Raw genomic sequence first — 25,865 nt, 5'->3', positions numbered from 1 at the left:
TTTTGATTGTGTCTCCAGGTGTTGGGTTAGTGGTTTGCCCTGCAACCTCAGTTTCCTGACAAGTCCCAGAAAAGTCATTGATTTTCAGGTTGTTTAGCACTTTATTTTAAGAATGGGAATGATGACTTCCAATGTCTTTACAGGTCTGAGCTCAAACTGCAATTCCTTTGGTTCTGAGATTTAAGAAGGATTAAGGATTATTTCTTTGATAGACTTGGGGAAAAATTAGAGAAATACTTGTATAAATAAAGGAAAAGCTTTACTTTGGAGTAACAATCATTTTATGAAATCAATGAAATAATGAAAATGGATGAAAACAGCTGAGATTCTTTCTCAGGGGCATGTGTGTATCTTTGTTCTTCCATTGTCTTTCAACAGAGGTTTAGAAAGAAAAGGTGATACAAAACATAGACAACAGACTGCCCTTTATAGGAAAGGAATTAGTCAGAGAAGAGGAATTAGTGGAGCAGGGGTTGGGGGAGTAGAGAAAGACCTTAAAGCCAGCTGAGCTGTTGGAACCTGGTTCCAGGTATAGGTCAGTGAAACTTACTCCACTTTCTTGACATCTCAGGAAAGGCTTTGAGACTTACTAACTGTAACTCTTCTGTGTTTGTTTACCCTTAGCTGGTCCCTTGTTTTTTGCTGGTAGTGGTCCCAGGAAATCTTACAGATGTGTGCTTGCTTCAGGGTCAGATGCGCTTAGTAGAGAACTGTTCTGCTAAGATGTGTAGGGTGGCAACAGCCCTATAATCCCTCCTACGTAAGAAAGGAAAAACCGGAATGTGAAGGGAGCGGTGCCAGAGCACAGCCTGATGCCAACGGGAGCTTCATGTGGTTATAACCTCATCCCAGAACTGTAGGGTCAGAGTCAGGAATGGAAAAACAGGGAGCTGTCTTCTAAAGAAGCATAGGTGGTTACATTACTTTTGATTAGAGCTAGGAACTTAGTAATTACCAAAATTAAGGCATAAAAGTAAAACATGAATGTAGAGGATATCACAATTAAATTATAAAATGAGGGATAATTGAAAGAAAAAAGCATTACATCTTACCAAAAAATAAAGAGTAAGAACAATCCAGATATTTCATAGACTAGCTATTGTGCTAGTAAAACTGCCTGTCACACTTGGGTTTGAGAGTCATGTTTGTATTGCTGCACATTTACGGAACAAAGTATTGGGTAGAAAAGGAAGGAGCTCATTCTAAAATGAGCAACATAACAGTATCAGAGTCTGAAATTGTTAGCCATGATTTACTTGAATCAGACTATTAGAAGTACAGTAAAGTAGCAAGATTGAAAGAAAAGCAATCTGTTAGTGCAAAAATTAATCTCAGAATAATTTTAAGGAAATATAGTGACTTTCAAGGAAATAGTTACAACTTGTTTTAAAGAAACAAGTTGAAATTAAAGGTATGTATTTTATAATCTTAAGTTAAAATTTTTTTCACCTGTTTTTAAATAAAATGTCACAACTTAAGTGGTACTAGTAATCCGCTTTTGAACAGAGATAGGTTATTAAAGATTATTTTAAAATGTGACAAAGGGTAATACAGTATGTTCAAGTCAATTAGTTAACTCAGTCTCCATAATCATGTACAAGGAGTTATAATAAGAAATTATGTGCCAAGCAATGTGTTGAATGTGATAGGAACACAGAGATGAGACCTTGTATTTGCTGGATTTATTTTAAAAGGAAAAAAAAAAAGCCATTGTAGGTGCCACAGTGGTGTGGTGAGTTCCTGGCTCTGTGTTCTTGAGGTTGGAAACACAGACTGGAAGAGTGTCATGAAGACACCAGAATAAGATGCTGAAGTATTCTAAGAGGAGGGATGAGCATGTGTCAGGTGTCCAAAACAGCATTTACACTTGGGGAATGCAAGTCTTTGTTGCTGCTGGAGTATGAGGAAGAGACGGGGCTGTGGTTTGAGATAACAATTAGCAGATGGAGGTTAACGGTCTTTCAAACTGGAGAGCGATCCAGTCCTACATGCCAGAGTGAGTGGTGGGGTACATAGAACTGTATCAACAGTAACTCTCCTCCTCTTCTTAATTTGCATTTTAAGAGAATTAGTAACTGAATTTGACAGCTGTCTGAATCCTCATCTTTTCTGCCCAAGGCTACCTTCATTCATCTTTCATAGTCTCATTCCGTTAACTGAAGAAAGTGACCCACCCATATCTACCCAAGAGTCAAAGCAAAGTTAACTGAAATCTTCCTCTAAATATCCCTCCACACAAACTTCTTATATTCGGAAGACTACAAGAACTCTGAGTGATACTCCAGAACTGTTGCATATTTTAAGAGATAAGCAGGAATAATTTGCAAATGGTTAAAAAGTATTGTTCAAGGGGCACCTGAGTGGCTCAGTCTGTTAAGCGCCTGCCTTTGGTTCCGTCATGATCTCAGGGTCCTGGGAGGGAGCCCTGCATCAGGCTCCCTGCCCAGAGTGGGGAGCGGGGATCTGGTTCTCCCTCTCTCTCTGCCCTTCCCTCCCTCCAACACGTGCGTGGGCGGCTTGCTCACTCACTTCCTCCAATAAGAAAAAAATTAAAATAGGTTTATGATACGCTTTCTCTAGGAATTTTAGCTTTGGAGTTTAAGGACTTTGGGTTTAAGAGTTTTAAGGAAATCAGCAAATCTAGGCAGTTTCTGTGTTTCTTGCCCCTCTCACTATGAGTCCTCCCTTGGAAGACCTGCATTCAGGCCGTCAAAGGAAAATAGAAGCAGCAGAAATGAGAATGGTCGGGGGAAGTTGCTATCTGCCTTTCACCTCTTTTTTTCCCCTCAACTAGTAGTGTGTGATTTGCTAATACTTTTTATTTAACATAACTTGTCAATTTTGGCAGAAATAAAGCACACCCTACAGAGGCAGTTAAATTTGATAACAAAGATACTTTTCAGGGGCGCCTGGGTGGCACAGTGGTTAAGCGTCTGCCTTCCGCTCAGGGCGTGATCCTGGCGTTAGGATCCAGCCCCACGTCAGGCTCCTCCGCTATGAGCCTGCTTCTTCCTCTCCCACTCCCCCTGCTTGTGTTCCCTCTCTCGCTGGCTGTCTCTATCTCTGTCGAATAAATAAATAAAATCTTTAAAAAAAAAAAAGATACTTTTCAAAATAAGAAAATAAAGCTGTAGAAATGACAGGTTATATTTTTCAAATCTAGGTAATTTTAAAGCTCAGAATGCTTGAGGAACACTTTTGAGTAAATGTCATGAAATGGTAATTATGTTTTAGGATACACAAGAAGAAACTTCAGACCTGAAGAATGAGTCGATTTTATAGTGTCTGATTTTTGAAATTCTGGAATTAATAATTGGAATGGCCATAATACTTATATACATGTTCACTTTTTTTTTTTAAGATTTTATTTAATTGAGATAGAGTGTGCACGAGCAGTGGCAGGGGCAGAGAGAGAGGGAGAAGCAGCCTCCCCTGTGAGCAAGGAGCCCGATGTGGGACTCGATCCCAGGACTCTAAGATCATGACCTGAACCAAAGACAGACGCTTAACCATCTGAGCCACCCAGGTGCCCCACATGTTCAATTTTTTAAATGAATGTGTCATGATAAAAATTAGATGACTGAGATTTCATTTAAATGAATTTAGATATCTGATTTGTACTATTGAATCAATTTCTTCTCTAAAAATTAAAAATTCTTGTGAATACAATTTTAATATATAAAATTATAGGTTTTATCAATCAATAAGTTTTGTTTCGTTTGACTATGCATTATTTTGTTTTTTACCTTTGGCCTATATGTAGGAGAACTACATAAGAATATACCTAAGTAAGATTTCTCCTAAAATTTTTTAATTTGTTTTTTCCCAAATCAGATGAGATCACAAATACAGGCTACCTTCAGATATTCCTTGCATTTATTTTTAGATTTTTCTTTACCCAGATCTAGCCTATAGAAAGTAGGGGATTTTCCAACTTTTCCATTTTTTAATTTTTTAAAAAGATTTATTTGAGAGAGAGAGAGAGAGTGCGTGCACACAGAAGGACAGGGAGAGGGAGAAGCAGATGAGGGGAATCATGACTAAACCGAACGCAGATGCTTAACTGACTGAGCCACTCAGGCACCCCCATTTTTTAAATAAGAGAACAGAAATCTTCAGAGATGAGGCATCTTTGCAGTAGTAATAGTGGGGGCCAGGGGGCAGGGAGTATTTTTGCTAATGTACTTTAAGACCTGCTCTTAACTCTTAATGAAAAGGATCATATGGATATACTGTTTCAAGTATAATAAGTAATTGTATCCTTTTCATGATTTTTCATGAAAATATTCTATCAAAATTAAAATGAACTATTTAAAAATGTCAGCAAGGGAAAATGCAAAAATGACAAGATTTGGTTCTTTGAAGGTGTTTGCATGTAGTGAGGAGACATCTATAAAGAAAATGTAACGGTATAATTAAAACGTTTGTTCCTGAGTGTATGTATACAGCATAATGTGAGCATGTGGATGACAGTATTTTAATTTAACAGGATAGTTTGCACAGATTTCTTTAGTGTCTACTCTGGCTGCACATTAGAATGACCTGAGGAGCTCTACAAACCACTCGACCCCTGGGCCCCACCTCAGACTAAGTGAAACAAGCTGTGGAAATGGGACCCACTGTCTATTTTTAAAAAGGCTTCTTTCTACGTTATACTGATGAAGATGTCCGGTTCGGTTGGGGACCCCTGGCCTGACTGTCCATCGAGGGCTTAATGCCATGGTGACCTCAAACTGTAGGGAAAGCTGAGAAACCATCTAGCAGTGTGTCCAGGAAGAAGACGTGATTTGGCAGGGTGGAAAACCCAATTTTCATTTGGAGCTTTAATGAAAGTTTAATGAAGATTCTAAGAAGGCACAAATTCCTGAAATTTAGAAGATGGAAAGAAATTTAACAGACAGGTGGAAAATAACATTTACAAAGGCACAAGGAGAGTGAAAAGCTTGGAATCTGTTAGGAAGGTATGTCATGTGTATTGCTGGAGTGTAGCAGGAGAGGCTGAAGAGTCAGGACTTGAATATTAAAGGGCCTACATGCTAGTCGGAAGAGCTTGGAATTTATCATGAGCTAGGGAACACAGGTAGGCTGTAAGCAATGACATGGCAGGAAGAGTTTGGGAATCTGGAAAGATCCTTCTCTGGGGCCTAAAGAATGGATTGCATATCTTCTGTACCCTGCCACCCTGTGGGCATGACCCAGTATTATTTAAACGGAAGTCTAACAGGATCTGCATGTTCATTGTTCAGGTCATCTCCGGGCTCTACTCCATGCCCTGGTGTGGTCCTGTTTTATTTCTCTGTTGCCCATGAAGTTCTCAGACTACTGGATTTGACCCTAGGAGCCTGTTTTCACGTCCTCTTGGATCCATGCCCTGTATTGTACTTCAGAATCCTGCTGGGCTCCCCCCACACTTGGGAACTTTGGCTTGAATCAAAATACTAGAGCACCTGATTGCCTGGAAAGGGACAAAGATAGAATCTAGGAATTCAGGCAGAAACTATGAGTCCTCTTGAGTCTATAGCGTAAGACCTACCATTTAGTAGAACTTTGGGTAATACTGCCTATTCCTCTCCCTCTCTTTTTATAGAAAAGGTAGTATGTTTTAATTGCTATCTTTCCATTTGTTTGTTTGTTTGTTTTAAAGATTTTATCTATTTATTTGACAGAGAGAGGCAGCCAGCAAGAGAGGGAATACAAGCAGGGAGAGTGGGAGAGGAAGAAGCAGGCTCCCAGCGGAGCAGGGAGCCCAATGCGGGGTTCAATTCTAGGCCCCTGGGATCACGCTCTGAGCCGAAGGCAGATGTTTAACAACTGAGCCACCCAGGCTCCCCTGTCTTTCCATTTGTTAATGTTTATATGATGCAGCGTTTGTTAACCACAGTCTGAGGGGGCATTGTGATTAGGGTTTTCTTTCAACATAGTGCCTATTCTAGTCAAGCACCATTGTCGGCTCTCAACATGTAGCATTCCCTCTTCTCAAGGAGCAACTTTTTGAAGGGAGAAGCGTGGGGGGAAATCAGGAGTTCTGTTTTACACATGCTAAAAACGAAATACCAAATGTCCATGTGGAAATGGGAGGTGGTAGTCAGGTGCGCAAATCTGAAATTCCAGTGCATGGTCAGGGATGGGCATTTGGGATTTGGGAATCATTTAGGTAAAGTTAGTGTTTGAAGCCAGGGGTCACTATGAGATCATTTTAGGAGACTGTGGAGCTCAAGATGATAAAGGGCGTAGGATAAAGTCCTATGGATACCAGGATTTAGAGGCTGCACAAAAGGGACAGAGCCAGTGAGGTAGGAGGAAAACCAGAGGGTGGTGTCAGGCAAGCCAAGAGAAGACATGTCAAAGAAGGAGAGTGTTTATGCCATATGCTGCTCAGAGGTCAGGTAAGATAACAATGAAGTGACCCTTGAATTTGTCATGGTAGAAGACGCATGAATTTGTCATGACTGTCCTGGAGTCAATTAAGGGTAGAACCAAGTTATATTTTACAAGATATCCCTTCTATGTAGTTCTTTGAATCATTTTATTAAATTTTTTGGGGCACTATGTGCCAAGCTCATGCCATCAGACTTTCTTCTTAAGTGTTTATTAATTTCGACTTTTAGAAATGTATGGCCCAGAAAACTTAACACCTGTTTCTTTTGGTAGATGGTTAGACCAACTTCTTTTTTATAATGCATTTTTAAAAAATCAATTTGAAAAGGCTAAGGAAAAGAGATTGACACATTCTCACAAAGGGTACCCGGTGATATTTAATGCTTTGAGCTGATTATCAAGGTCATAATATTCTAAATCCTCTTTGCTTTAGACTATAAAAAATTTCCATTAACCCTTATCACATTAGAGCAGGGCCAACTGATCATTAACTTAGTAAGTTTTTACTTGTGTAATGGGTGGCAGTAATAGATTCTGGTTATTTGTTATAAACTTATAGAAGGCCTTTATTATTGTTCACTGTTTAAAATGATGTCATTTTCTATTTGTGAGTGTTTTCATAATTCTGATATGAATATCTCCAGATTAATAGGGCTTACCTTTCAGTCTGTGAATCCTCGTCAGAGGTTTGTGAACTCATTTTGTACATGGTATGGTACCAAGAGCAATATTTTTTTAAAAATACGGGTAGGTTCCCTACCCTGTTTTTGAGAAATGAGATGCTGTGATTGTTGCACTGAGTTAGATCCACTGAAAAATACTGCAGTGATTTAAAAAAACCAAAAAACAAAACTCACTCTGCTTATTTTGAATATCACTGCCTTTTACCTTTTTCACATAGGTCAGCTCCTCTTTCCATTCTGTCTCGCTATAGCCCAGGGCAAACTGATGAGTCTGAAACTCCTCACACACAGTAGGTTCAAAATGCCATTTTTTTCTCATCCTAAATGTGGTTCTCCTTCTGTTTGTGTTGAGCTTCCTGACTCCTGGCCATCAGTCCTTTTATGTCTTCCAGCCCGATTACCGGCACTGCTGTTTTCTCCGTAATACTGCATCATCCCTTCCACGTCCGTGGTCCTTGCCATAGCTCAGGACGTTAGTACCTCCCAGATGGAGGATGGCAGCAACCTCTTAACCGCTTCCCCTTTCCAACTTTACATATTTTTGTTGCCAGATTAATATTATTGGAGCACTATCCTGTTCTCCTCATGATCCAACTTTGAATAGGAAAAAAAAATGGCTCCTCTCTGTCAACCGAATGAAGTTCCTACCCGTGGGTGTTCCATCTGGCCCCCACCTGTCTTGCTTATGTTCTTTCTCGTGTAGCAATTCTTTACATACCCTGCGTTCCGTGTAAACTGAATCACTCCCTGTATTTTCTTGGATTTTAATTTTGTCTCCTATTATTCTCTTCACTTGGAATTCCCCTTCTTCATTCAAGACCCAAGAGAAATTCCACTTCCACAAAGGCTTCCCTGCTCCCGCCCTCAGTCTTTTTTCTTAAATATTGGGGGAGAAGGGAAAAAAAAGGAGGAATTTACAATTCCTTATTATCCAAAAGCCTATCCTATTCTACTTTGTATTATATTCATATATAATAAATTCTTCACTTTAATAGCTTGAGCATAGGCTATTTAATCTTTGTACCATTAATTCTACAGTAATAGTGTGTTTCCTATTGTGGGTACTCACAGATAGTTGAATGACTGAAAGAATGGAAATTGAGTGTGTGGCATTGGGAATGGTGTGGAGCATTTCAGTTGAATCCTGCAGTCAGACTGCCCTGCCCCTTACTAACTGTGTGACCGTGACCTGGGAAAAATGCGTAAAGCAACCTGTGCTTCAGATTTTTCATCACTAAAGTGGGATAAAGTTATGACCTGCCCCAAAAGGTTGCTCTGAGGCTTAAGTGCACATGTAGGATGGTCCTTACATGTAGTAAGTGCTGTATAAATTTGGTTTTTACTAGTCCTGATGAGGCTAGGTTCTAATGTGCTCTGACAAGTTTCTCTAATATCCCTGGTAGTGTCTGTGTTACTTAATACTAGACTTTCAATTTCAGCATTACTTAATTATTAATGTGAATGTGAACCTAGCTCATTACTTCTGTCCAGAAGATAAAATGTTAATATCAAATGAAATACTAGAGAAGATTTCATGATGTAAAAAATTTGCCACCTACCATTTTAGAGAATATGCATGCATTGTCTTCAGGCTATTGAAGTCCCATGGTTTTTATGTTTGAGGTTAAATTCTTATGTTCTTGCTTTTGAACATTTTGATCCATTATTTAATATAGTTTAGTTCCGTTCACATAGGGTAGTTTTATATCTAATTAACTCATTCATCTTTTCCCTACTTTTTAGGATTCAAATGAAAGTGTGGTTTGGGAAATGTACTTTTCTCCCCAGTTTTATTGAAAAATAATTGACCTATTTCCTCGTATAAGTTTGACATGTACAACATGATGGTGTGATTTACATACACTGTGAAATGATTACCCCCTAGGTTTAGCTAGCCTCCATCTTCTCATATAGATGAAATAAAGAAAAGATATGATTTCCTTGTGATGAGAACCCTTTTAACAGCTTTTGCATATATTCTACTGCAGTATTAGCTATGTTCCTTATGACGTACATTATATCCCTAGTGCTTATTTATCTTATGACTGGAAGTTTGGACTTTTTGACCACCTTCCTCCATTTTCCCTCACCTCCTCCTTCCTGCCTTTGGTAACCACAAGTCTGATCTCTGAGTTTCGTTTTTTAAATTAGGGGAAAAAAATGTTTTTTAGATAACACAAGAGTGAGATCATACATTATCTATCTTTCTTTGCCTTATTCTACTTCACATAATGCCTTCAAGGTCCGTTCTATACTACCGCAATGGCAGGATTTCCTCTTTTTTATAGGTGAATAGTATTCCATCGTATATATACACCACAACTTCTTTATCCATTCATCCAGCGATGGGCATTTAGGTTGTTTCCATGTCTTGGCTATTGTAAATAATGCTGTTATGAACATGGGGGTGCAGATATCTTTCCAAATTTGTGTTTTCATTTCCTTGGACATATTCCCAGAAGTGGAATTGCTAGACCATATGGTGGTTCTATTTTTAATTTTTTGATGATCCTCCATACTGTTTTTCCATAGTGACTGCCCCAATTTATAGTCCTACCAACAGTGCACACAGGTTTCCTTTTCTCCTTATCCATGCCAACATTTGTTATCTCCTGCTTTGATGATGGCCATTCTAACAGGAATGAGGTGATATTTTTGTGATTTTAATTTGCATTTCCTTAGTGACTTGTGAAGTTAATCATGTTTTCATGTACCTGTTGGCCTTTCATATATCTTCTTTGGAGAAATATCTATTCAGGTCCTTTGTTCATTTTTTAATTGTGTTTTTTTTTTGGCTTTTGATTTGTATGAATTTTTTATGTATTTTGTATATTAGCCTCTTAACAGATGTATAGTTTGAAAATATTTCTTCATAGGTTTTCTTTTCAGTTCAGTGTGATATAGTTCTACTTATTTATATTTGATTTTGTTGCTTTTGTTTTAGGTATCATATCCAAAAAAGTAATTACCAAGACCCAGGTCAAGGAGCTTTTATTGCTGTGTTTTTTCCTAGGATTTTCATGGTTTCAGGTCTTTCTTTTAAGTCTTTAATCCACCTTGAGTTAAAGTTTGTGAGGGGTTTAGGCTATGGGTCCAGTTTCATTCTCTTACATGTGAATATCTAATTATCCCAGCATCATTTATTAGAGAGATTGTCTTTTCTCCATTGAGTATTCTGGGCTCCCTAGTGAAATATTAGTTGACTGTACATACTTGGGTTCTCAAATTTCTGGGTTCTCGAATCTGTTCAATTTGTCTTTGTGTGTGTTTTTCTGTCAGTACCATACTATTTTTTATATCTACAGCTCTATAGTATATCTTGAAATCAGAAAGTGTGATGGCTCCTGCTTTTGTTGTGTCTCAGGACTTCTTTGGCTTTTCAGGGTCTTTTGTGCTTCTGTATAAATTTCAGGTGTGTTTTTTCTACTTCTGTAAAAAAGAAATGCCATTGGAATTTGGTAGGGTCTTCCAGTCCATGAACACAAGATACCTTTCCATTTATATATGTTTTCTTCGATTTCTTTTATCTATCAGTGTCTTGTAGTTTTCAGAGTAGAGATCTTTCACCTCCTTAGTAAAATTTGTGGCTAATATTTTATTCTTTTTGATGCTATTTTATTGGTATTTTCTTTTTCAGAGAATTCATTGTTAGTGTACAGAAATGTCACCGGTTTTTGTAGGTTAATTTTGTATCCTGTAACTACTGAATTCATTGATTATATCTAACAGTTTTTTTGGTTGAGTCTTCAGGATTTTCTGTACATAAAACTATATTCTGTACAAATAGAGACCATTTTACTTCTTTGCAGTTCTGATACCTTTTATTTCTTTTTCTTGCCTGGTTGCTTTAGCTAGGACTTCTGGTATTATCTTAAATAGGAGTGCTGAGGGTGGCAACCTTATGTTACTCTTGATCTTAGAGAAAAAGCTTTTAACCTTTCACCATTGAGCATAATGTTAGCTGTAGACTGGTTTATTATGCTGAGATAAGCATGTTCCTTTTTCCTTCTGGGAAATACCTTTTTAAAAGTCTTAGACTTGTTCTACAAGGACCATGGCAGAGCTACTATTTCTGAGTCAGGCTTTTTTATATATAATCTGGAAGATCAGATCGATATAAGGGAATTTTTCAAATGCTTTGCATCTAGAAGACATAATGGTACCTGAATCATACATAACATCATATATGCAATGTGGTTCTCTTGAGGGTATGGGAATAACTTCATTTTCTTATTACATTCTTTCTGTTGCTTGAAATTACAAAATGTTTATTACCATGTTTTTGGCTTATCTCTGTGATTAAGACAAAGGGAGGGATGGGATTTTTGTTTTTTGAGGGAAATTGACTCACAGAAGATGGATCAGCTTGGAGGGGATGTTAGGGTCCAAGAACCTTGTATTTATTCTTTATATTTGCATTAAAATCAAGACCAGTTATGTGAATTCCTCCATTCAAGATGAATTTATTTTACTCCTCTTGATGACCTGACAAGGGACCTTCATTGCAATTTGAGGCAGAGGTCATAAACACCTGAAGTTCAACATTAAGAGGAAACTATGAAAGATAGGTCATCAGATAGTACCTGCTTTATTATTAAATGATTGGTTAGGTAGTCTCAGATTTGGAGATTGATCAAGACAATGAAGGTAGGTTAAGAAGAATGTCCCAGGCAGAAGAAACACAAGCAAAATGCATCACTGGGAAAATGTAACATCTTCGGTAAACATTGAACAAACTAATTTGTATAGATAATGGAATTATCCAAGAGATTGAGAAGAGAATGGAATAAAATTTGGGTGGACCAGAATACTAGTCTAAAGTGTTCAGGTATCATTCTCTTTATTCATTTTCAGTTGTTCATTTAAACCCTCATCTCCTTTCTTTTTCCTTACCTCTCTCCCTTTTCTGAGATTATAGCCTGATCAAGGGTAGTGGGAATGATATGTAGAAATAGGGAGCCATGATGAAGAGTGGATGATAAAAAACAGGTTCACCTTTAGTATGAGGACATTGTGGGTGTCTGAAAGGCCTTACCTTTAGTTGGAGAGCTGGAACTCAGGTGAAAGGCCAGTGGTATGTATTGACTTACAACATGTTTTGGGAAATAACTGGAGATATTCTGATGTCTAGAACAGCCAAGGACCTGCGTGTGTGTTTGTAGCATGGGGGGTGGTGAGGCAGCATAGAAAACAGAGATAATCAGAGTCACTAAGGTAGAGTTAGGCTCTATTTTTATGATAAATTGTGGTTCAAGTAATAATAGAGAACACAACTGATTGGTGAAGTAGATTAACAAAGCGTTTGATTGGTGGTTTTAGGTTCTGTTTTAAAATCCATGTATATTTGGTACGGTCAAGTAAACACTGGGCTGCTAGAATATGATAAAATTTGATAAAGCATTGGTTGGAGGGTTCTTTTGGAATTAGTGTTAGGTTTGTGCCAGTTACTTCTGGTGATATATTATCTGTAAATGACTAGATTTATAGACAATACAGTGGACCAGCATATGAACTAATCTCAGGGAAAACACTAAGTTTATATAACAAATCCTAGTCTACTTGCGTTCTTCATACTGAAGGATAAAGATGAATATTACGAGACAATAACAGAATATAATTTGTTTGAAAAGTATGCCATAATTAGAGTGTGATGTCACAGAAAAAACTAATTTCTTCAGTGGGGAAAAAGGACATAATTGAGTAGAGTCGGCATGTATGAAGGCGTCATTATGGGAAAAATAGCTATTAATTCCTTTTTTTAGTGATTGACAATGTTAATATAGTTATCCTGGTTCTAGAAAATAGATTAATGAGAGAGGGTAATGATGCTAAACAATGCTGTGAAAAGTGCTTTTTATAAATGATCTTTTTTTTAAGTTATGAGCAAATTTAATGAATTCAAGTATTAGATATTTGTAGTTTTTAAAGCATTGGAAAAAATATCACAAGTTATAAAATGGAGGTGTTGGGTGAAACTTGGTAAAGTTATTTTTATGCTGTTTAAAATTTTCGTAACTGTAAGAGAGTTGGACACCACATAGGCTCTGGGTCCTCCTGAGGCCTACTGCAAAGGGAGTTTTGCTGATCCCTGCAGTCTCTTGGAGCTTGTTTCCCATGACGTGAGGGGAATATGGGATTGGATATTTGCAAGTCAAGACCCATACGCTGCTGCGGTAGGTCAGCATTTTCTCTATTCCTCAAAGTCAATTTTTTAGTATTTCCCTCTTTGCAAATCCATCGTGATGCTAATCAACCTGGAAACACATCTCTTCCATCACTGAATTCTTACAGCACCTGATCAGTAGCTTGTGGCAATTATATTCTGTTCTGTGTACTCTTTTCACTACTTTTGATATGAAGTGCGAGCTCCTGGAAGGCCCTTACTTTTGTAGCTATTGAAGAGCCTTCATAGTGGTTGCTGTACGGTGGGTGTAAGAAAGGGTAAATAGTAAAGTAACTGGATCATTGCTAACACTGTTGAGAGCCTATGTCTTAGTGTCCCTTTACAAAGATTTAACAAATCTCTAAAGGGTAAGGTTGATGATGTGTAGGTCTGAGGTGACCATCTTCCATGGCTTATGTTTTAAAAAGACACATAGCCTCTACTAGAAGAAATGGATAGAGGCTTCTAGAAAGATTTCCCCACAGCATGGTTCTTTACCTCTTTTGAGTTAGGAAGTTGCCACCCCTTTGAGCTATGGAATTCAAACCATTCCACAAGGGGGAAGAAAGGCATAACTCTACAAAATTTTTCTCACAACTTGAGTGATTCAGATTCCCAAAGGTCCAGGTTAAGAACTCCCTAGCCTAGAGAATTTTAAATGTGGAAACCATGAGCCCTATGTAAAGAACAGGAGGAAAAATATATATATTTCTGTATTAAACATTTGTCAAACTAGTAAAATATTTTCATCATTGAAGTGGTCATTGATTTTTGGAAATGGCAATTAATGATTTTTGAAGTGGTTACTGAAATTGATAATTTTCAACTGATAATTAAAAATGCTTTGTATAATAGATACTTGAGGCATTGCAGAGAATACAGATACATTTGGGCACCTGTTATGGTCCTAACCATTGACTGACTCTTTTTAGAAGATGTGAAAAATATTCTGTGACAGAGGATTCTAAATGTGGAAACAGTACTTCCTCTGTAATGAATAGGAGGAAGATAAAAGTACATTTCCTGTGCTAAGTATTTGCTATTCCAGAAAAATATCTTGATAATCAAAACAGTAATTGATTTTGAAGTGGTAATTGAAATTTATAATTTTCAATTGACAATTGAAAATGCTCTGTGTAATAGATACTAGGGGCATTGCAAAGAATAAAGATACATTTGGGCATCTTTTATGGTCAGGGTTGAATGACCCTCTTTAAAAGACATGTAAGATGCTCTGTGCCAGGAAAGGACATCTGCGAGGTAAGTAATCTATTGTCACAATGTGTTGAAATCAAGAATTTAAAGAAAAGCTAAAAAATGAACTTGTCTTCATAGAGTGAGGCTTGCATCTGGGCCCTGCCATGAACTCCAGAGTCCACATATTCCCCATTTTCTTTATCTCATACCCCAATTCAGGCACTAGAGACAGATGTGTTACCCAGCATTTAAAATTTATAGTGTCCCCCATCTATAAATCCTCTATCTGGTCTTTATTTATTTTGAGGAGGTTGAGGTGGAGGAAGTGGTGTAATAACCCAAGTTCTCTGGAGGGTTCAGAAAAGAAAAGACATTATTTGCGCTGTAACCATATGTACAACTGCTCTGGTGAAAGGGGATCTACTTGAAGTGGCCAGTAAAACCCTCCACCACAAAAAAAAGTAGAGTCCTGGCCAAGGAACTCAGAGTACCTGAATTCTGGTCTGCTTAAATAATGTAATTGAGGTTTCACTCTACATGACTCTGGATTGGATTGGATTGGATTGGATTGGATTGGATTGGATTGGATGGGATTGGATGGGATTGGATGGGATTGGATGGGATTGGATGGGATTGGATTGGATTGGATTGGATTGGATTGGATTGGATTGGATTGGATTGGATTGGATTGGATTGGATTGGATTGGATTTCGGCTGTGACGAAAAAGAAAGGTCAAAAATGACACCTAAGTTTTGGACTTGAGCAACTGGATGGATAGATGTGCTATTTATATGACATGGCATTATTCATTGAAGGAGTGATTGGTATGGGGAGCTGGAAGTCAGGATTGCATTTTGGGCTTGTTAGTCTTCATGAAAATTGAAATGGTAAATAAGCAGTTGGAACTATAAGTCAAAGTCTCCTGAAGGGTTGGAGCTATAGATACATGCTATTTATGACCATGTGCTTTGAGGAAAGCACCCAGGTGGTGAATGTATAGATTAAGAGATCTGAGGCCCCCATCCAATATTTACAAATGTTAACCTCTCATGGAAGCACATCTCCAGTTTCATATTGGAAATTAAAATCCATTTGCCTTATTAGAATTTATTTTTAAACATTTTGAAAAGCAGTACACTATTAAAACCAACCAACAGGGGATTGGCTGGAGGGAGGTGGGTGTGGTTATAAAAGAGCAACATATGGTGTTAAAACTCTTCAGTGTTTTGGGGCAGCTGGGTGGCTCAGTCGGTTGGGCATCCCACTCTTGGTTTAGGCTTGGGTCATGATCTCGTGGCCCCATGTCAAGCTCCGTACTCAGTGGGCAGTCAGTTTAAGGATTCTCTCCTGTCCTTCCCCTCACTCACACATGCTTGGGCACACGTGCTCGCTCTCTCTCAAATCTTAAATATTCTTCAGTGTTTTGACTGTAGTGGTGAATATATGAATTTAGATAAATAATAGGTTAGTACAAATGCTTAAACATAAAACCAAGAAACTCTGGATAAGATGGATGATTGTATCGAAGTCAGTATCCTGGTTGTGATATAATAGTACAGTTTTGTAAGATGTTGTCATTGGAGAAAACTAGGTAGCGTATAATGGGTGTATCTGTTTCTTATAACTGCATGTGAAACTAACTTCAATTGATAAGTCAACTTTTAAGAAAACATAATTATGTAAGCTTTCAATTAATTTAAAAACAAAGATAAACACTCAAGAAAACAACGGGTGCTTGGATGGCATAATTGGTTAAGCATCCACTCTTGGTTTCGGCTTAGGTCATGACCTCAGGGTCATGAGATTGAGCCCCAAGTTCTGCTCTGTGCTCAGTGAAGAGTCTGCATAAGATTTTGTCTCCCTGTTCTTCCCCTCCTGCTTGTGAACACAACGCTCTCTTTCTAAAATAGTAAATATTAAATCTCTAAAAACAACAAAAAAACCACAAAAAACATAGGACATTAACGTTCTTACATGTTAAAAAAAAAAAAAAAGTTAACCAACTGATTTACCTCCTTCAATTCTATCTAGTATTTACATTACACAAGGATATAAAAAATTATTTGTTGTCTTTGTTAGCTTTCCTCTTTTTTTAAGAAATATGTTTGTAAGTATGCAGTTCTAGTTTCACAAAATGATACCAGTAGTCACCAAAGTTAGTAAGCTTTCAGTCTCTGAAAATTTAATTTTATTAAGTAAGAGAAGGCTATTCAAAGGTTATTTGGTACAGCAATGGTCTTCTTCTCTGCCTGTATTTTTTCAGACAAATGCAAGTAGGACATTAATATCTTTTGGAAGTAGTAGAATTTGTCTCTTACAAAGAAAATACTTGCAAAACCCAGAACTGTGTCATATAACTTCACTTAAAATTAAAAGCTGTCAATATGAAGATATAAATATTTGAAGATATTAGTGTTTTGTGAAGTTTGAAGAATTATGACCTTCTAAGATGTTAAATACTATTTCTTAGTGGAATTAGAACTCCTTACATGCACGTAACCATTTTAATTTTTCTGTGGAAAGATAGTAGCGTTTAAGCAAAGATGAGATCATATTCCATATTACATTTAATGTATTTTGAAGTATTGTAGTTACAATTTCTTAAAGATAATTTTTGCTTTTAGGACTTTGATTTCAGTTACCTGGAACAGATATGCCACACATTCTTTAACAATTTTTAGTTTTTAATGTGAATCACTTTGACTTTGGACACAGTGAAGAGAAACTTTCTTTGACTTTGCATCCTATTAATTAAATTGTATTTGTTCTTGAGATAACATAGAAAATTATTTACCAGTGATTTAGTTTAAGAAAATTTTGGCTAGGGGCACCTGGGTGCCTCAGCCGGTTAAGAGTCTGCCTTCCACTCAGGTCATTATCCCAGTGTCCTGGGATTGAACCCTACGTTGGGCTCCCTGCTCAGCAGGGAGTTGCTTCTCACTCTCCCTCTGCCCCTCCCACTGCTTATGCATGCACACTGTCACTCAAATAAATGAATAAAATCTTTAAAAATATATATATCTTGGCTAGTTTTAAACTTGCTTTTAAATGAATTTGATCTTTTAGAAATCAACCTAGAAACATTTTTTTAGGAAGATAACCCCAGATCTGTTTTTCTAATGAATAAATATCGGACTTCCTATGTCCCTGTAATCTGTTGTTTGTGCTGGAGACAGAGTGATCTTTCCAAAATCCTGCTTAAAATCTCTCACTGAATTCTCGTTGTTGTAGGAGCCAACTCTAGGTGCCCTAATGTGGCTGTGAAGAGTAGCTTATGAAATAGCTGAGCTGCCTTCAGCCCCATCTCCCATGTATCCCCCACCCCCAGTATCTATCATTTCCACAACTATTTATCTCACCTCCAAACTCCTGGTGCTCTTTTGCTAGAATATCTTCCCCATTGCTGACTCTTAATGTATGTCCTGACACCACCATCCTGTTGACCTGCATTGCATCTGCTCATCTTTTTCAGGGATTTTTTTTTTTTAAGGCTGCTTTAAAGAATGTAATCTGGTCAATTTGAAGTTCTTCGGGAAATAGAAAAGTTAATCTGTATTCTCCTGGGTGTATAAAGTTGTACTCAGTACTAACCCAGTCTTCAGGTGGACCTTTATTATGGTGCAGTTGTGTTGTGTGGTCCAGGTTTGATGGAAGTAAGAAAGGGAAAGGAATTAAAGTCAAGAAAAATATCTGTAGCCCACCCAGTGTATCCCACACTGTGCATGGTTCTTAGGACCTTCTCCATTTTGCAGTTTTTATAATGAACTAATAAAGGAGATTGATTATGAATAATTGGGGAGAAGGGAATCATCAGGAAAAGTCAAAAGAAATTATATAAGAAAAGGATTATTTCACTGAATAAGTGAAAGTAATTTTCCATGTAAATATCTTTAAAAATGATGATAGCACGCTTCTCTTTCAAATTTAGCAGAAGAGAATGGAATTCTAATTTGCCAGTCTGTAAGAGAGGAAGGGTTTCCTGGCAGCATGAGATTACTGATACTAGAATGAGGAGAATATGGAGATTTAAATGATACAAAGTTCTATCAGTTAATCAAATGGTACTTTTATAGTTTAGCACTAATACACAAACTTGTTATAAGAATGAAGGGAATATTTTTTGAAAGGACAACGAAGTAAAATGCTATTCAGTATCTCACCGCTCTGGAAATTGAGGGAACAAAACAAGATATTTATCTATCTGGAACTACAGGGCTGACCTTCACAAAGAGAGGGAGGGACTGAATAAACTTAAAGGCAATTTAATGTAATTTCAAGGAAACAAGGACTTCCTGGTTTTAGAGTTGTTGGGGGCAGGTTGGACAAGGAATTATTATAATTAGATTCTTGATAAACTGAGCTATTACCCTTAGCAATTTAATAACTTTTTTGTGAACAAAACTAAAATGAAAAGTACCCCAGAAATTTAATTGGACTGCCAATCTAATTAAGTACCATTCTGTGTTGTCAATAGGTAGCAGGGAGAATTTATTAAAAACACAATGTGAGTCTTTCAGTCTTTGCTTTAATCTGTATGTCACTGTCATTAAGTGATCACATCTGTGTAATTTCTATTTTTAAGCTGGATAATGCAGATGAACAAGCAGCCCAGATCAGAAGGGAACTTGATGGTCGTTTGCAGTTGGCAGAGAAAATGGCAAAGGTAAATTATTAACTTTGACATACTGTACTATGTTTCTTTTTACTCATTTTTCTGTGAGCTGAAAAAGTTCTGTATAGATCGTATAATTTTATCATTTTCTTCTCTGTGTGCATGCTTCTTAAGCCCAAATATCTGAGGGTATATTATCTAAATGGAGCATATGATCTATTTTACATACCCTTCCTTACACATAGAACATGTTTAAACTCAATAACTTTTGTAGATTATTCTGAAAGCAATGCCTGAATTTCTCAAATGGCCAGATTTAGAAGATTTTTAATGTTGTGCTAAATATAACCTAATCAGGGAGTAAAATATTGTCTCTGCAAAAATCACATGTTCCAAGGTATCCAACATGGTGCTTGGCATGTATTGGAGTCAACTAATATTTGAATGGATGAAAAATCTAACTGGGAGTTTCTAGTAAAAGACTCTCACAGATAGTGTGTTCAGTATCATTTATTTCTACAGTCACAGTTTCTATGTAACAGGAATAAGTTTCAAGCAAAACTGTTAATTTCTTCTTAATGTTTAAGATTTTTTAGAGTACATGGAACTTCATTATTTGCATAATTCTTTGGTAAATTGATGCATTAATTTATTAGTGTGAAAGAAAATTCTTTCCCAGTACACTTGAGGTTAAAGTGCTGTTAATCTGAGATATTTGTTTTTTCCTTTTTTCCCTTCTGCTAATCAAAGTTTGAATATTTGGAGGTATACTCTTCTCTTACCTCCCTCCATCTTTCTGAAGAATCCTCCCTATTGAGGGAGTTTTCTTCATTTCTTTAAAATTTAGGTATGTGTACAATAAAGTATACAAATATTTACTTCACAACTCCGTGAATGTATGTGTACACGGTCCATGTTAATCATCTCCCAAATCAAGATAGTGAACTTTCCCAGCCCTTGAGAAAAAGATATATCCCATGCTGATTTTAACAATTGAAATATTTTTGTTTTTGCAAAGAGAAATGCATTTATGAATAATGTGTCAGTTTTAAGAATGCTAATACTGTGTTATCTAAAAGTATATTAAATTAAAAAGTAGGGGAATTATTGAGAAATTGGAGATAAACAGGAAGGTTGAGAAAATTGAGAGAAATTTAGGTAGCAGAGATGATATTAAGTTGTGAAAACCAAGGCAGAGACAGATGAAGAGGAATTTCCAGATGAATGAAGATAAACAATGATATGAATTAGGGGCTAAAAAGAGTTACATTCACACAAAGGACAGTGGTTAAAAGGGCAACATGCCATGGTACTATCTTCTGGATATCTGGAGAGGCACTAAGTCCTTGTAGAGATTCAAATGTTGAATTTACCGGATGGAAGTCAAGTAGGTTAAGGCTGTTGGAAGCTTTACAGAGGACAACACTTTCCCCTAAACCCTTAGCTGAAATGGAAAACTGGCTGGAAGGACATTCGCTTTTCTTGAAGACCTGAGACAGGGAGAGAATCCAGAGAGATGTTCCAGACCCTGGGGGGGAGGACTCTGGATCTGTGATCCACATTTGTAGATTGCCTAGGCGTATATATAGATATAGATACACTGAGACTGTGCACATTTTCGTGAGTTGGATTTGCTTCTCTAGGGGACTGGCTGAAGATGTGATGCTTTAGAGTAAAGTTTAGATGAATTGCTGGAGGGTTATGAAACAGGAGGGAGAGTCTTGCGTGTCTCAAGTTCATGCCTGGGAGGAGAATGTGGGTTTATAACCTCTGGACTTGAGAGGAAAGGGTCAGTGATATACATACAGAGAGGCTTCTCTTTGACGGCACCCCAATGATTTCATCACAAACATTGATACGTTTAAAAAAGTGTGGAAAAGAAAGTGAAGCCAATGGAATTGGAAGGGGAAAAAAGCCACCAAAAATAAGATGCCTTCTGGTGAACATATTGACATAGGAGATGAAACATGTTTAATTGCTTTCTATTCAATTTCACCAATTGTAAGCCATCTTCATAAAATATTCATAAAGCTAATCATAATTTATTGACCTTGTTGCATTATATTCCTACAATAATCCTGTGAACCCACAAGGACAGAGGGTATAATGAGTCTATTGTATAGATGAGGAGATTGAAATTTAGGGAGGATTACTGACTTCAAGATTACTTAACAAATAACATGGTGGAGGCTGGCCTCAAACCCTGGTCTTTTGACTTTGCTCTCTTGGGCCCAGCTGCCTCTTCAGTCTGATAAATTCACAAATGTGGTCCATTAATAATCATTGGTAATCAGTAACACTTCCTATCATAACTTCACAGCACAGTATAACAACAACAAAGCCCCAGGGCAGAAATCTGTTTCAAAGGATAGATATATTGATTTTAATACTTTAGCCAAGGCATAATTATTAGGAAGTAGTAGGAAAAATGTGGACTGGGCCAGGAAAACCTGTAGGCAAATCCATGATTGCTGTTTCCTTAGATAGAGAACATTAGGCAAGTTTATTTCCTTTTTTGGAGCCTGAATTTTTCTGTCCCTAAATTCAATGAATAAATGTTTATTGAACACTTACTAAAATAACCTGGCAATGTTGTAGGCACTTGGGATACATCCAGACAAATGTGTAGTTGTCTTGGGATAAAACCAGACAAAAATATTCCTGCCATGCCCTGGTGGAGCTTGCATTTGGGAGAGCCCCACGATAAGCAAGGAATGTTCCATATAACTGAATTATGGAAGGTGATCATTTGCTATTTAGAAAATAAAGACAAGATGGAATCAAGAGTGTAGGAGGAAGGGAGGGTGCTTAAAATTTCCAGTGAAGTGGTCAGGCTAGGCCAGTTCTTGGCAGTACTGTCTTGTCAGTTACACCAAAAAAACTTGGAATCCTCTCTGACTCCCTTCTTTTTCTCGTGCCTCATGACAAATTTATTAGACCAATTTGCATCTGTCTTCAGAGTATTTCTAGAATCTGACAGCTGTCGCCATCTTCCACCTTCCAGTCTGGTCCAGGCTTCATCTAGTGAAAGGAGCACTTAGAAAGGGACTAAATTTGAATACTGGGAATTTTTTTTAGGGAGCAAACATTTTCATGTATATAATGTGTTAGGGCTGCTAATGAGTGAGTAGATTAGTTCATTTAAACCATGGTTTATAAGAACAACTCATAGTTAAACTAGAAAATAACCCTATTTCTGAGTCTGTTCTAATTTAAAAGATTTAACATGTATAGTTGCCTGAAGTACGGTTGATTTTTGTTTCCAAGAAAGAGGCAACATAAGCAGGCTAAATAAAGTTGATGAAATACTATTAATAAACCTCAGAGCTTTAAAGCAGAGTTGTCTGTCTTTTCCCCCAGAGGAAAAAAATCAAGTATAGTCTAGTTCTTGAAAAGTTGGAAAATGCTGATAAGACCGTCCATTTTGGTGATTCCTGCCATTCTCCTTGAAAAATGGTAGCGAATGACATGTTTTTAACTAAAGCTAAGTAAGAATCAGGTTCTTTATGTGCTAATGCTAAGTTTTCCATAAAATAACAACTTAAAATTTTGAAAAAAAAAATTGGTGCATCCAAACTTTCAAATGTGTGATACTTTTTTTTTTTGCTTTGCTAAAGTAAAATTTTTTAAAAGGCAAAATTATGACTATGAATTTAAAATGAACACACAATAAAGATTTCATTCCGTGCATAATGAATGAGCAAACTAGTTACGTGTTAAAACTAACCCAAAGAGCATATCAAAACTAGGTGTTTTTAGGCAAGGTTAAAATAATCTAATCCTGGATTAGGTCTAAAAGTGGTCAATTTCCAGCAAGGTTTTAAACTATAACCATTGGATTATCTTATTCACCAGACACACATGATTTGCATCTTTTCCAGACAAAATTCTAAGGTAACATGTAACTTCACTGCTTGGAACCCTGAATTAATAAACAATAAGTCAAACTAAGTATATTTCCTCAGGTGACCCTTGGATCCCCTTTGCCCCTGTAGGACATTGAAGGGACCTGCCTGTCCCCTCACCTTTTTGTCTTATTTCTGAGTTTTGGATACTTTTCATAACAGCTTTTAAAGTCAGTGCATACACTGGGTGTTATATGCAACTAATGAATCATTGAACATCATATCAAAAACTAAAGATGTATATATGTGGGCTAACTGAATTTAAATAAAAAATAAAGGCAGTGCATAAATATAAAAATCTTTTTTATGGCTATTTTGCTTGGTTTTTTTTTTTCCTTTTACATACATTGAGAAATTATGACAAAACTTTTTTTTCCAAAGGAAATCAAGGTATTCTGTAACTGAAAGACTTAAGTGTTTTACCTGAGGTTGCAAACTTTTTTGGAATGTTGCTTCACACTATAGAGGAATGTTAAAAGGATACTTAAAAGACTTCCTTAAGAGTGTTAATTATGAATGTGGATACTTAATTACTATGTGATAATAAATATGCAGTTTTAATACTGATTATATGTAAATTATGTTAAAAGAAATATGTAATGGTTATATTTGGGGAAAAGAAAAACAGGTGGCCTGAGACTCTGGGGCTGATTTGAGAAGTAGCACCAGGTGTTACTTTCCATCCCATGAACAGACTGGTGCAGGTGAGTCACAGGTTAGGTGCAGGTTGATGAGAGAGCATCTGGATGTATTCCAGTCATCCCAGAGATGGGGATTTCTTAGGTTATGCTTCATATGATGCCAAGGGAAACTTTAAGAAAGGCACTAATTTTTCGGGAGCATTAAGCAGTCATTTGCAAGGTGGCTGCGTTAGGCTTTCATTCCCAGCCGGTTTTGCACAGTAGTGGACACCTTACATCATACTTCATAGCATAAAGCTATAAACTCTCAAGGGAAGAGCTAATTCCAGGTGTTCAAAGATGAAGAAAGAGCCAATAGTGTGAGAAAGCCTCCTTTTGCTGTTGGTAGAAATATAAATGGGTATAATCTTCTTTACGGGCAATTTGGCAATATCTGTCAATATCTTTTTAAATACCAGTATTTGGAATGTCCTTTTCATCGAGTTGAAAGAAACCTAAATATGATTACAGAGATCTAAGGATCAAATGGCAATGCTCATGTAATTCAGAAAGAAAATTAATCTTCTGAATTGATATTGTTATTCTTTTTTATGTACAGCTTTATTCATAAGTTGGCCTTTTGCTTTAAATTTAAAAAACTTTCTAAACCTTTACTCAGAAACTGAATTTATGATCATAAGGGATGTGGTCACAATTGTGTGATGTGAAAGCTAATTCTAGAAATATCATCATATTGCTATTTTGTGTTATTTAATTTGAATGCTTACTTATAAAAAGGATATTCTCTTTATATATATTTCTGGTAAGAAAGATGTTTAAGATGTTTGTTTCCTAACAGGCAAAGCAATGTATACTGAACATTCTTCTTACCGACCACTTTACCCCAAGCAATTCAAAGTTAATAGTGACTAATTAAGATTTATCTAGACACTAAATTTTCTTCCATGTAGGTTTGCAGTTTTTCCTTAAGCAAGTACCTTATCAAAAATAGTTAATGTGAAAATGTTGTTCATTTTGTATGATTCTGAATAACGGATGTAAGGTCCTCATAGACATAATCAAAATTGCCAAATCCTGATGATTTCAAAGCCTAGAGACTCAAGTATTGAGTAGGTGCATTTATATTGAGTGTCACAGTTTCTAAGACCGCCAAAGATATACATCATATAATCTTCTGTGATAAAATTGAAATATGACTTTTGTAACATTGTTATTTTAAAAATTATTTTCTAGGAAAGAAACTTCCCCAAATTTATAGCAAAAGAAATGGAGAATATGTATATAGAAGAATTGCGATCTTCAGTGAATTTGCTAATGGCCAATTTGGAAAGTCTTCCAGTTTCAAAAGGTGGTCCAGAATTTAAATTACAAAAATTAAAACGTTCACAGAATTCTGCATTTTTGGACATAGGCGATGAGAATGAGATTCAGCTGTCCAAGTCCGACGTGGTGCTGTCATTCACCTTAGAGGTAAGTGACTTTATCCCATGCTCGCCTCTGACAGCATAAATGAAGCTGTAAAATAATTTCTGCTGACCTTCATGGTAACTTTCTGAATTTAAAGCAGTATGATAGATTTTGGAGAAGTTACATTTTTCTTCATTTGCTAGAAAATCAGGTTGTGAATGCAAATTAATACAAATCGTTCTTTAAACAATAATAGCAGTTTTAGGATTAAATAATGAAAAGTAAGTTTTGAGAAAATTCGTCTTTGTGCCAACTAGCCTGGTGTAAGCTTATTGATAAAGTAAGCAGCAAAGCACACTTGGGTGGAAATAGGACTGAAACACATAATTGAATTCTCTGTAATTTGGGAATTGCTTTCAGGCCTTTGAATAGCTTTGTTTTTAGTCTACGTCATCTATGGTATTTTTCTAGAATCAAATCACACCAGTAAGCTTTGAAATACAATATTGGGTGCATATAGATGATAAGTAGAGAGTTCTTTCTTTCCAGGGTGTCCAGTTTTATTATAGGTACGGTACGTATTATAAAGAACAGGAACTAATGTCGTGCATTTAAAATTGTGTTTCCTGAGACTTCAGAGTTTTATCCTTTTTATACAATTAACTGGATATGAGATCTTGATACAGATTCTTACCACAGCCACCTGTTGATGTTTTTTATGATTACGTTTTTTCATTGCTAATCTGTGTGTGGGGGCTAATCCACGCATATGTTTATGCATTTATACATGACACAAACTTGTGTACTTGCAATATCAAGCTTAAATTTACAGAGCTCTCAAAAATTAAAGCTTATTATTCCTTCCTTGCATTGTTAAA

The 25,865-nt window shown here is 36.7% G+C and overlaps 1 protein-coding gene across 8 annotated transcripts in view; it reads left to right on the top strand.

The window, feature by feature from the left end:
* CADPS2 (calcium dependent secretion activator 2) overlaps nucleotides 1–25,865 on the top strand; it is a 544,075-nt gene that overhangs the window by 203,122 nt on the left and 315,088 nt on the right. For all 8 annotated transcript variants that reach the window (XM_034671263.1, XM_034671268.1, XM_019799438.2 and 5 more), the window contains exons 4-5: nucleotides 19,005–19,085; nucleotides 24,814–25,050. In XM_034671263.1, the coding sequence (XP_034527154.1) occupies nucleotides 19,005–19,085; nucleotides 24,814–25,050 (318 nt within the window). The remainder of the gene's footprint in view (nucleotides 1–19,004; nucleotides 19,086–24,813; nucleotides 25,051–25,865) is intronic.

This window comes from Ailuropoda melanoleuca, chromosome 1, assembly GCF_002007445.2.
Source record: "Ailuropoda melanoleuca isolate Jingjing chromosome 1, ASM200744v2, whole genome shotgun sequence".
Lineage (NCBI taxonomy): Eukaryota > Metazoa > Chordata > Mammalia > Carnivora > Ursidae > Ailuropoda > Ailuropoda melanoleuca.
The sequence above is the reverse complement of the archived record's forward strand: the minus strand, read 5'-3'. Positions and strand labels throughout refer to the sequence as shown.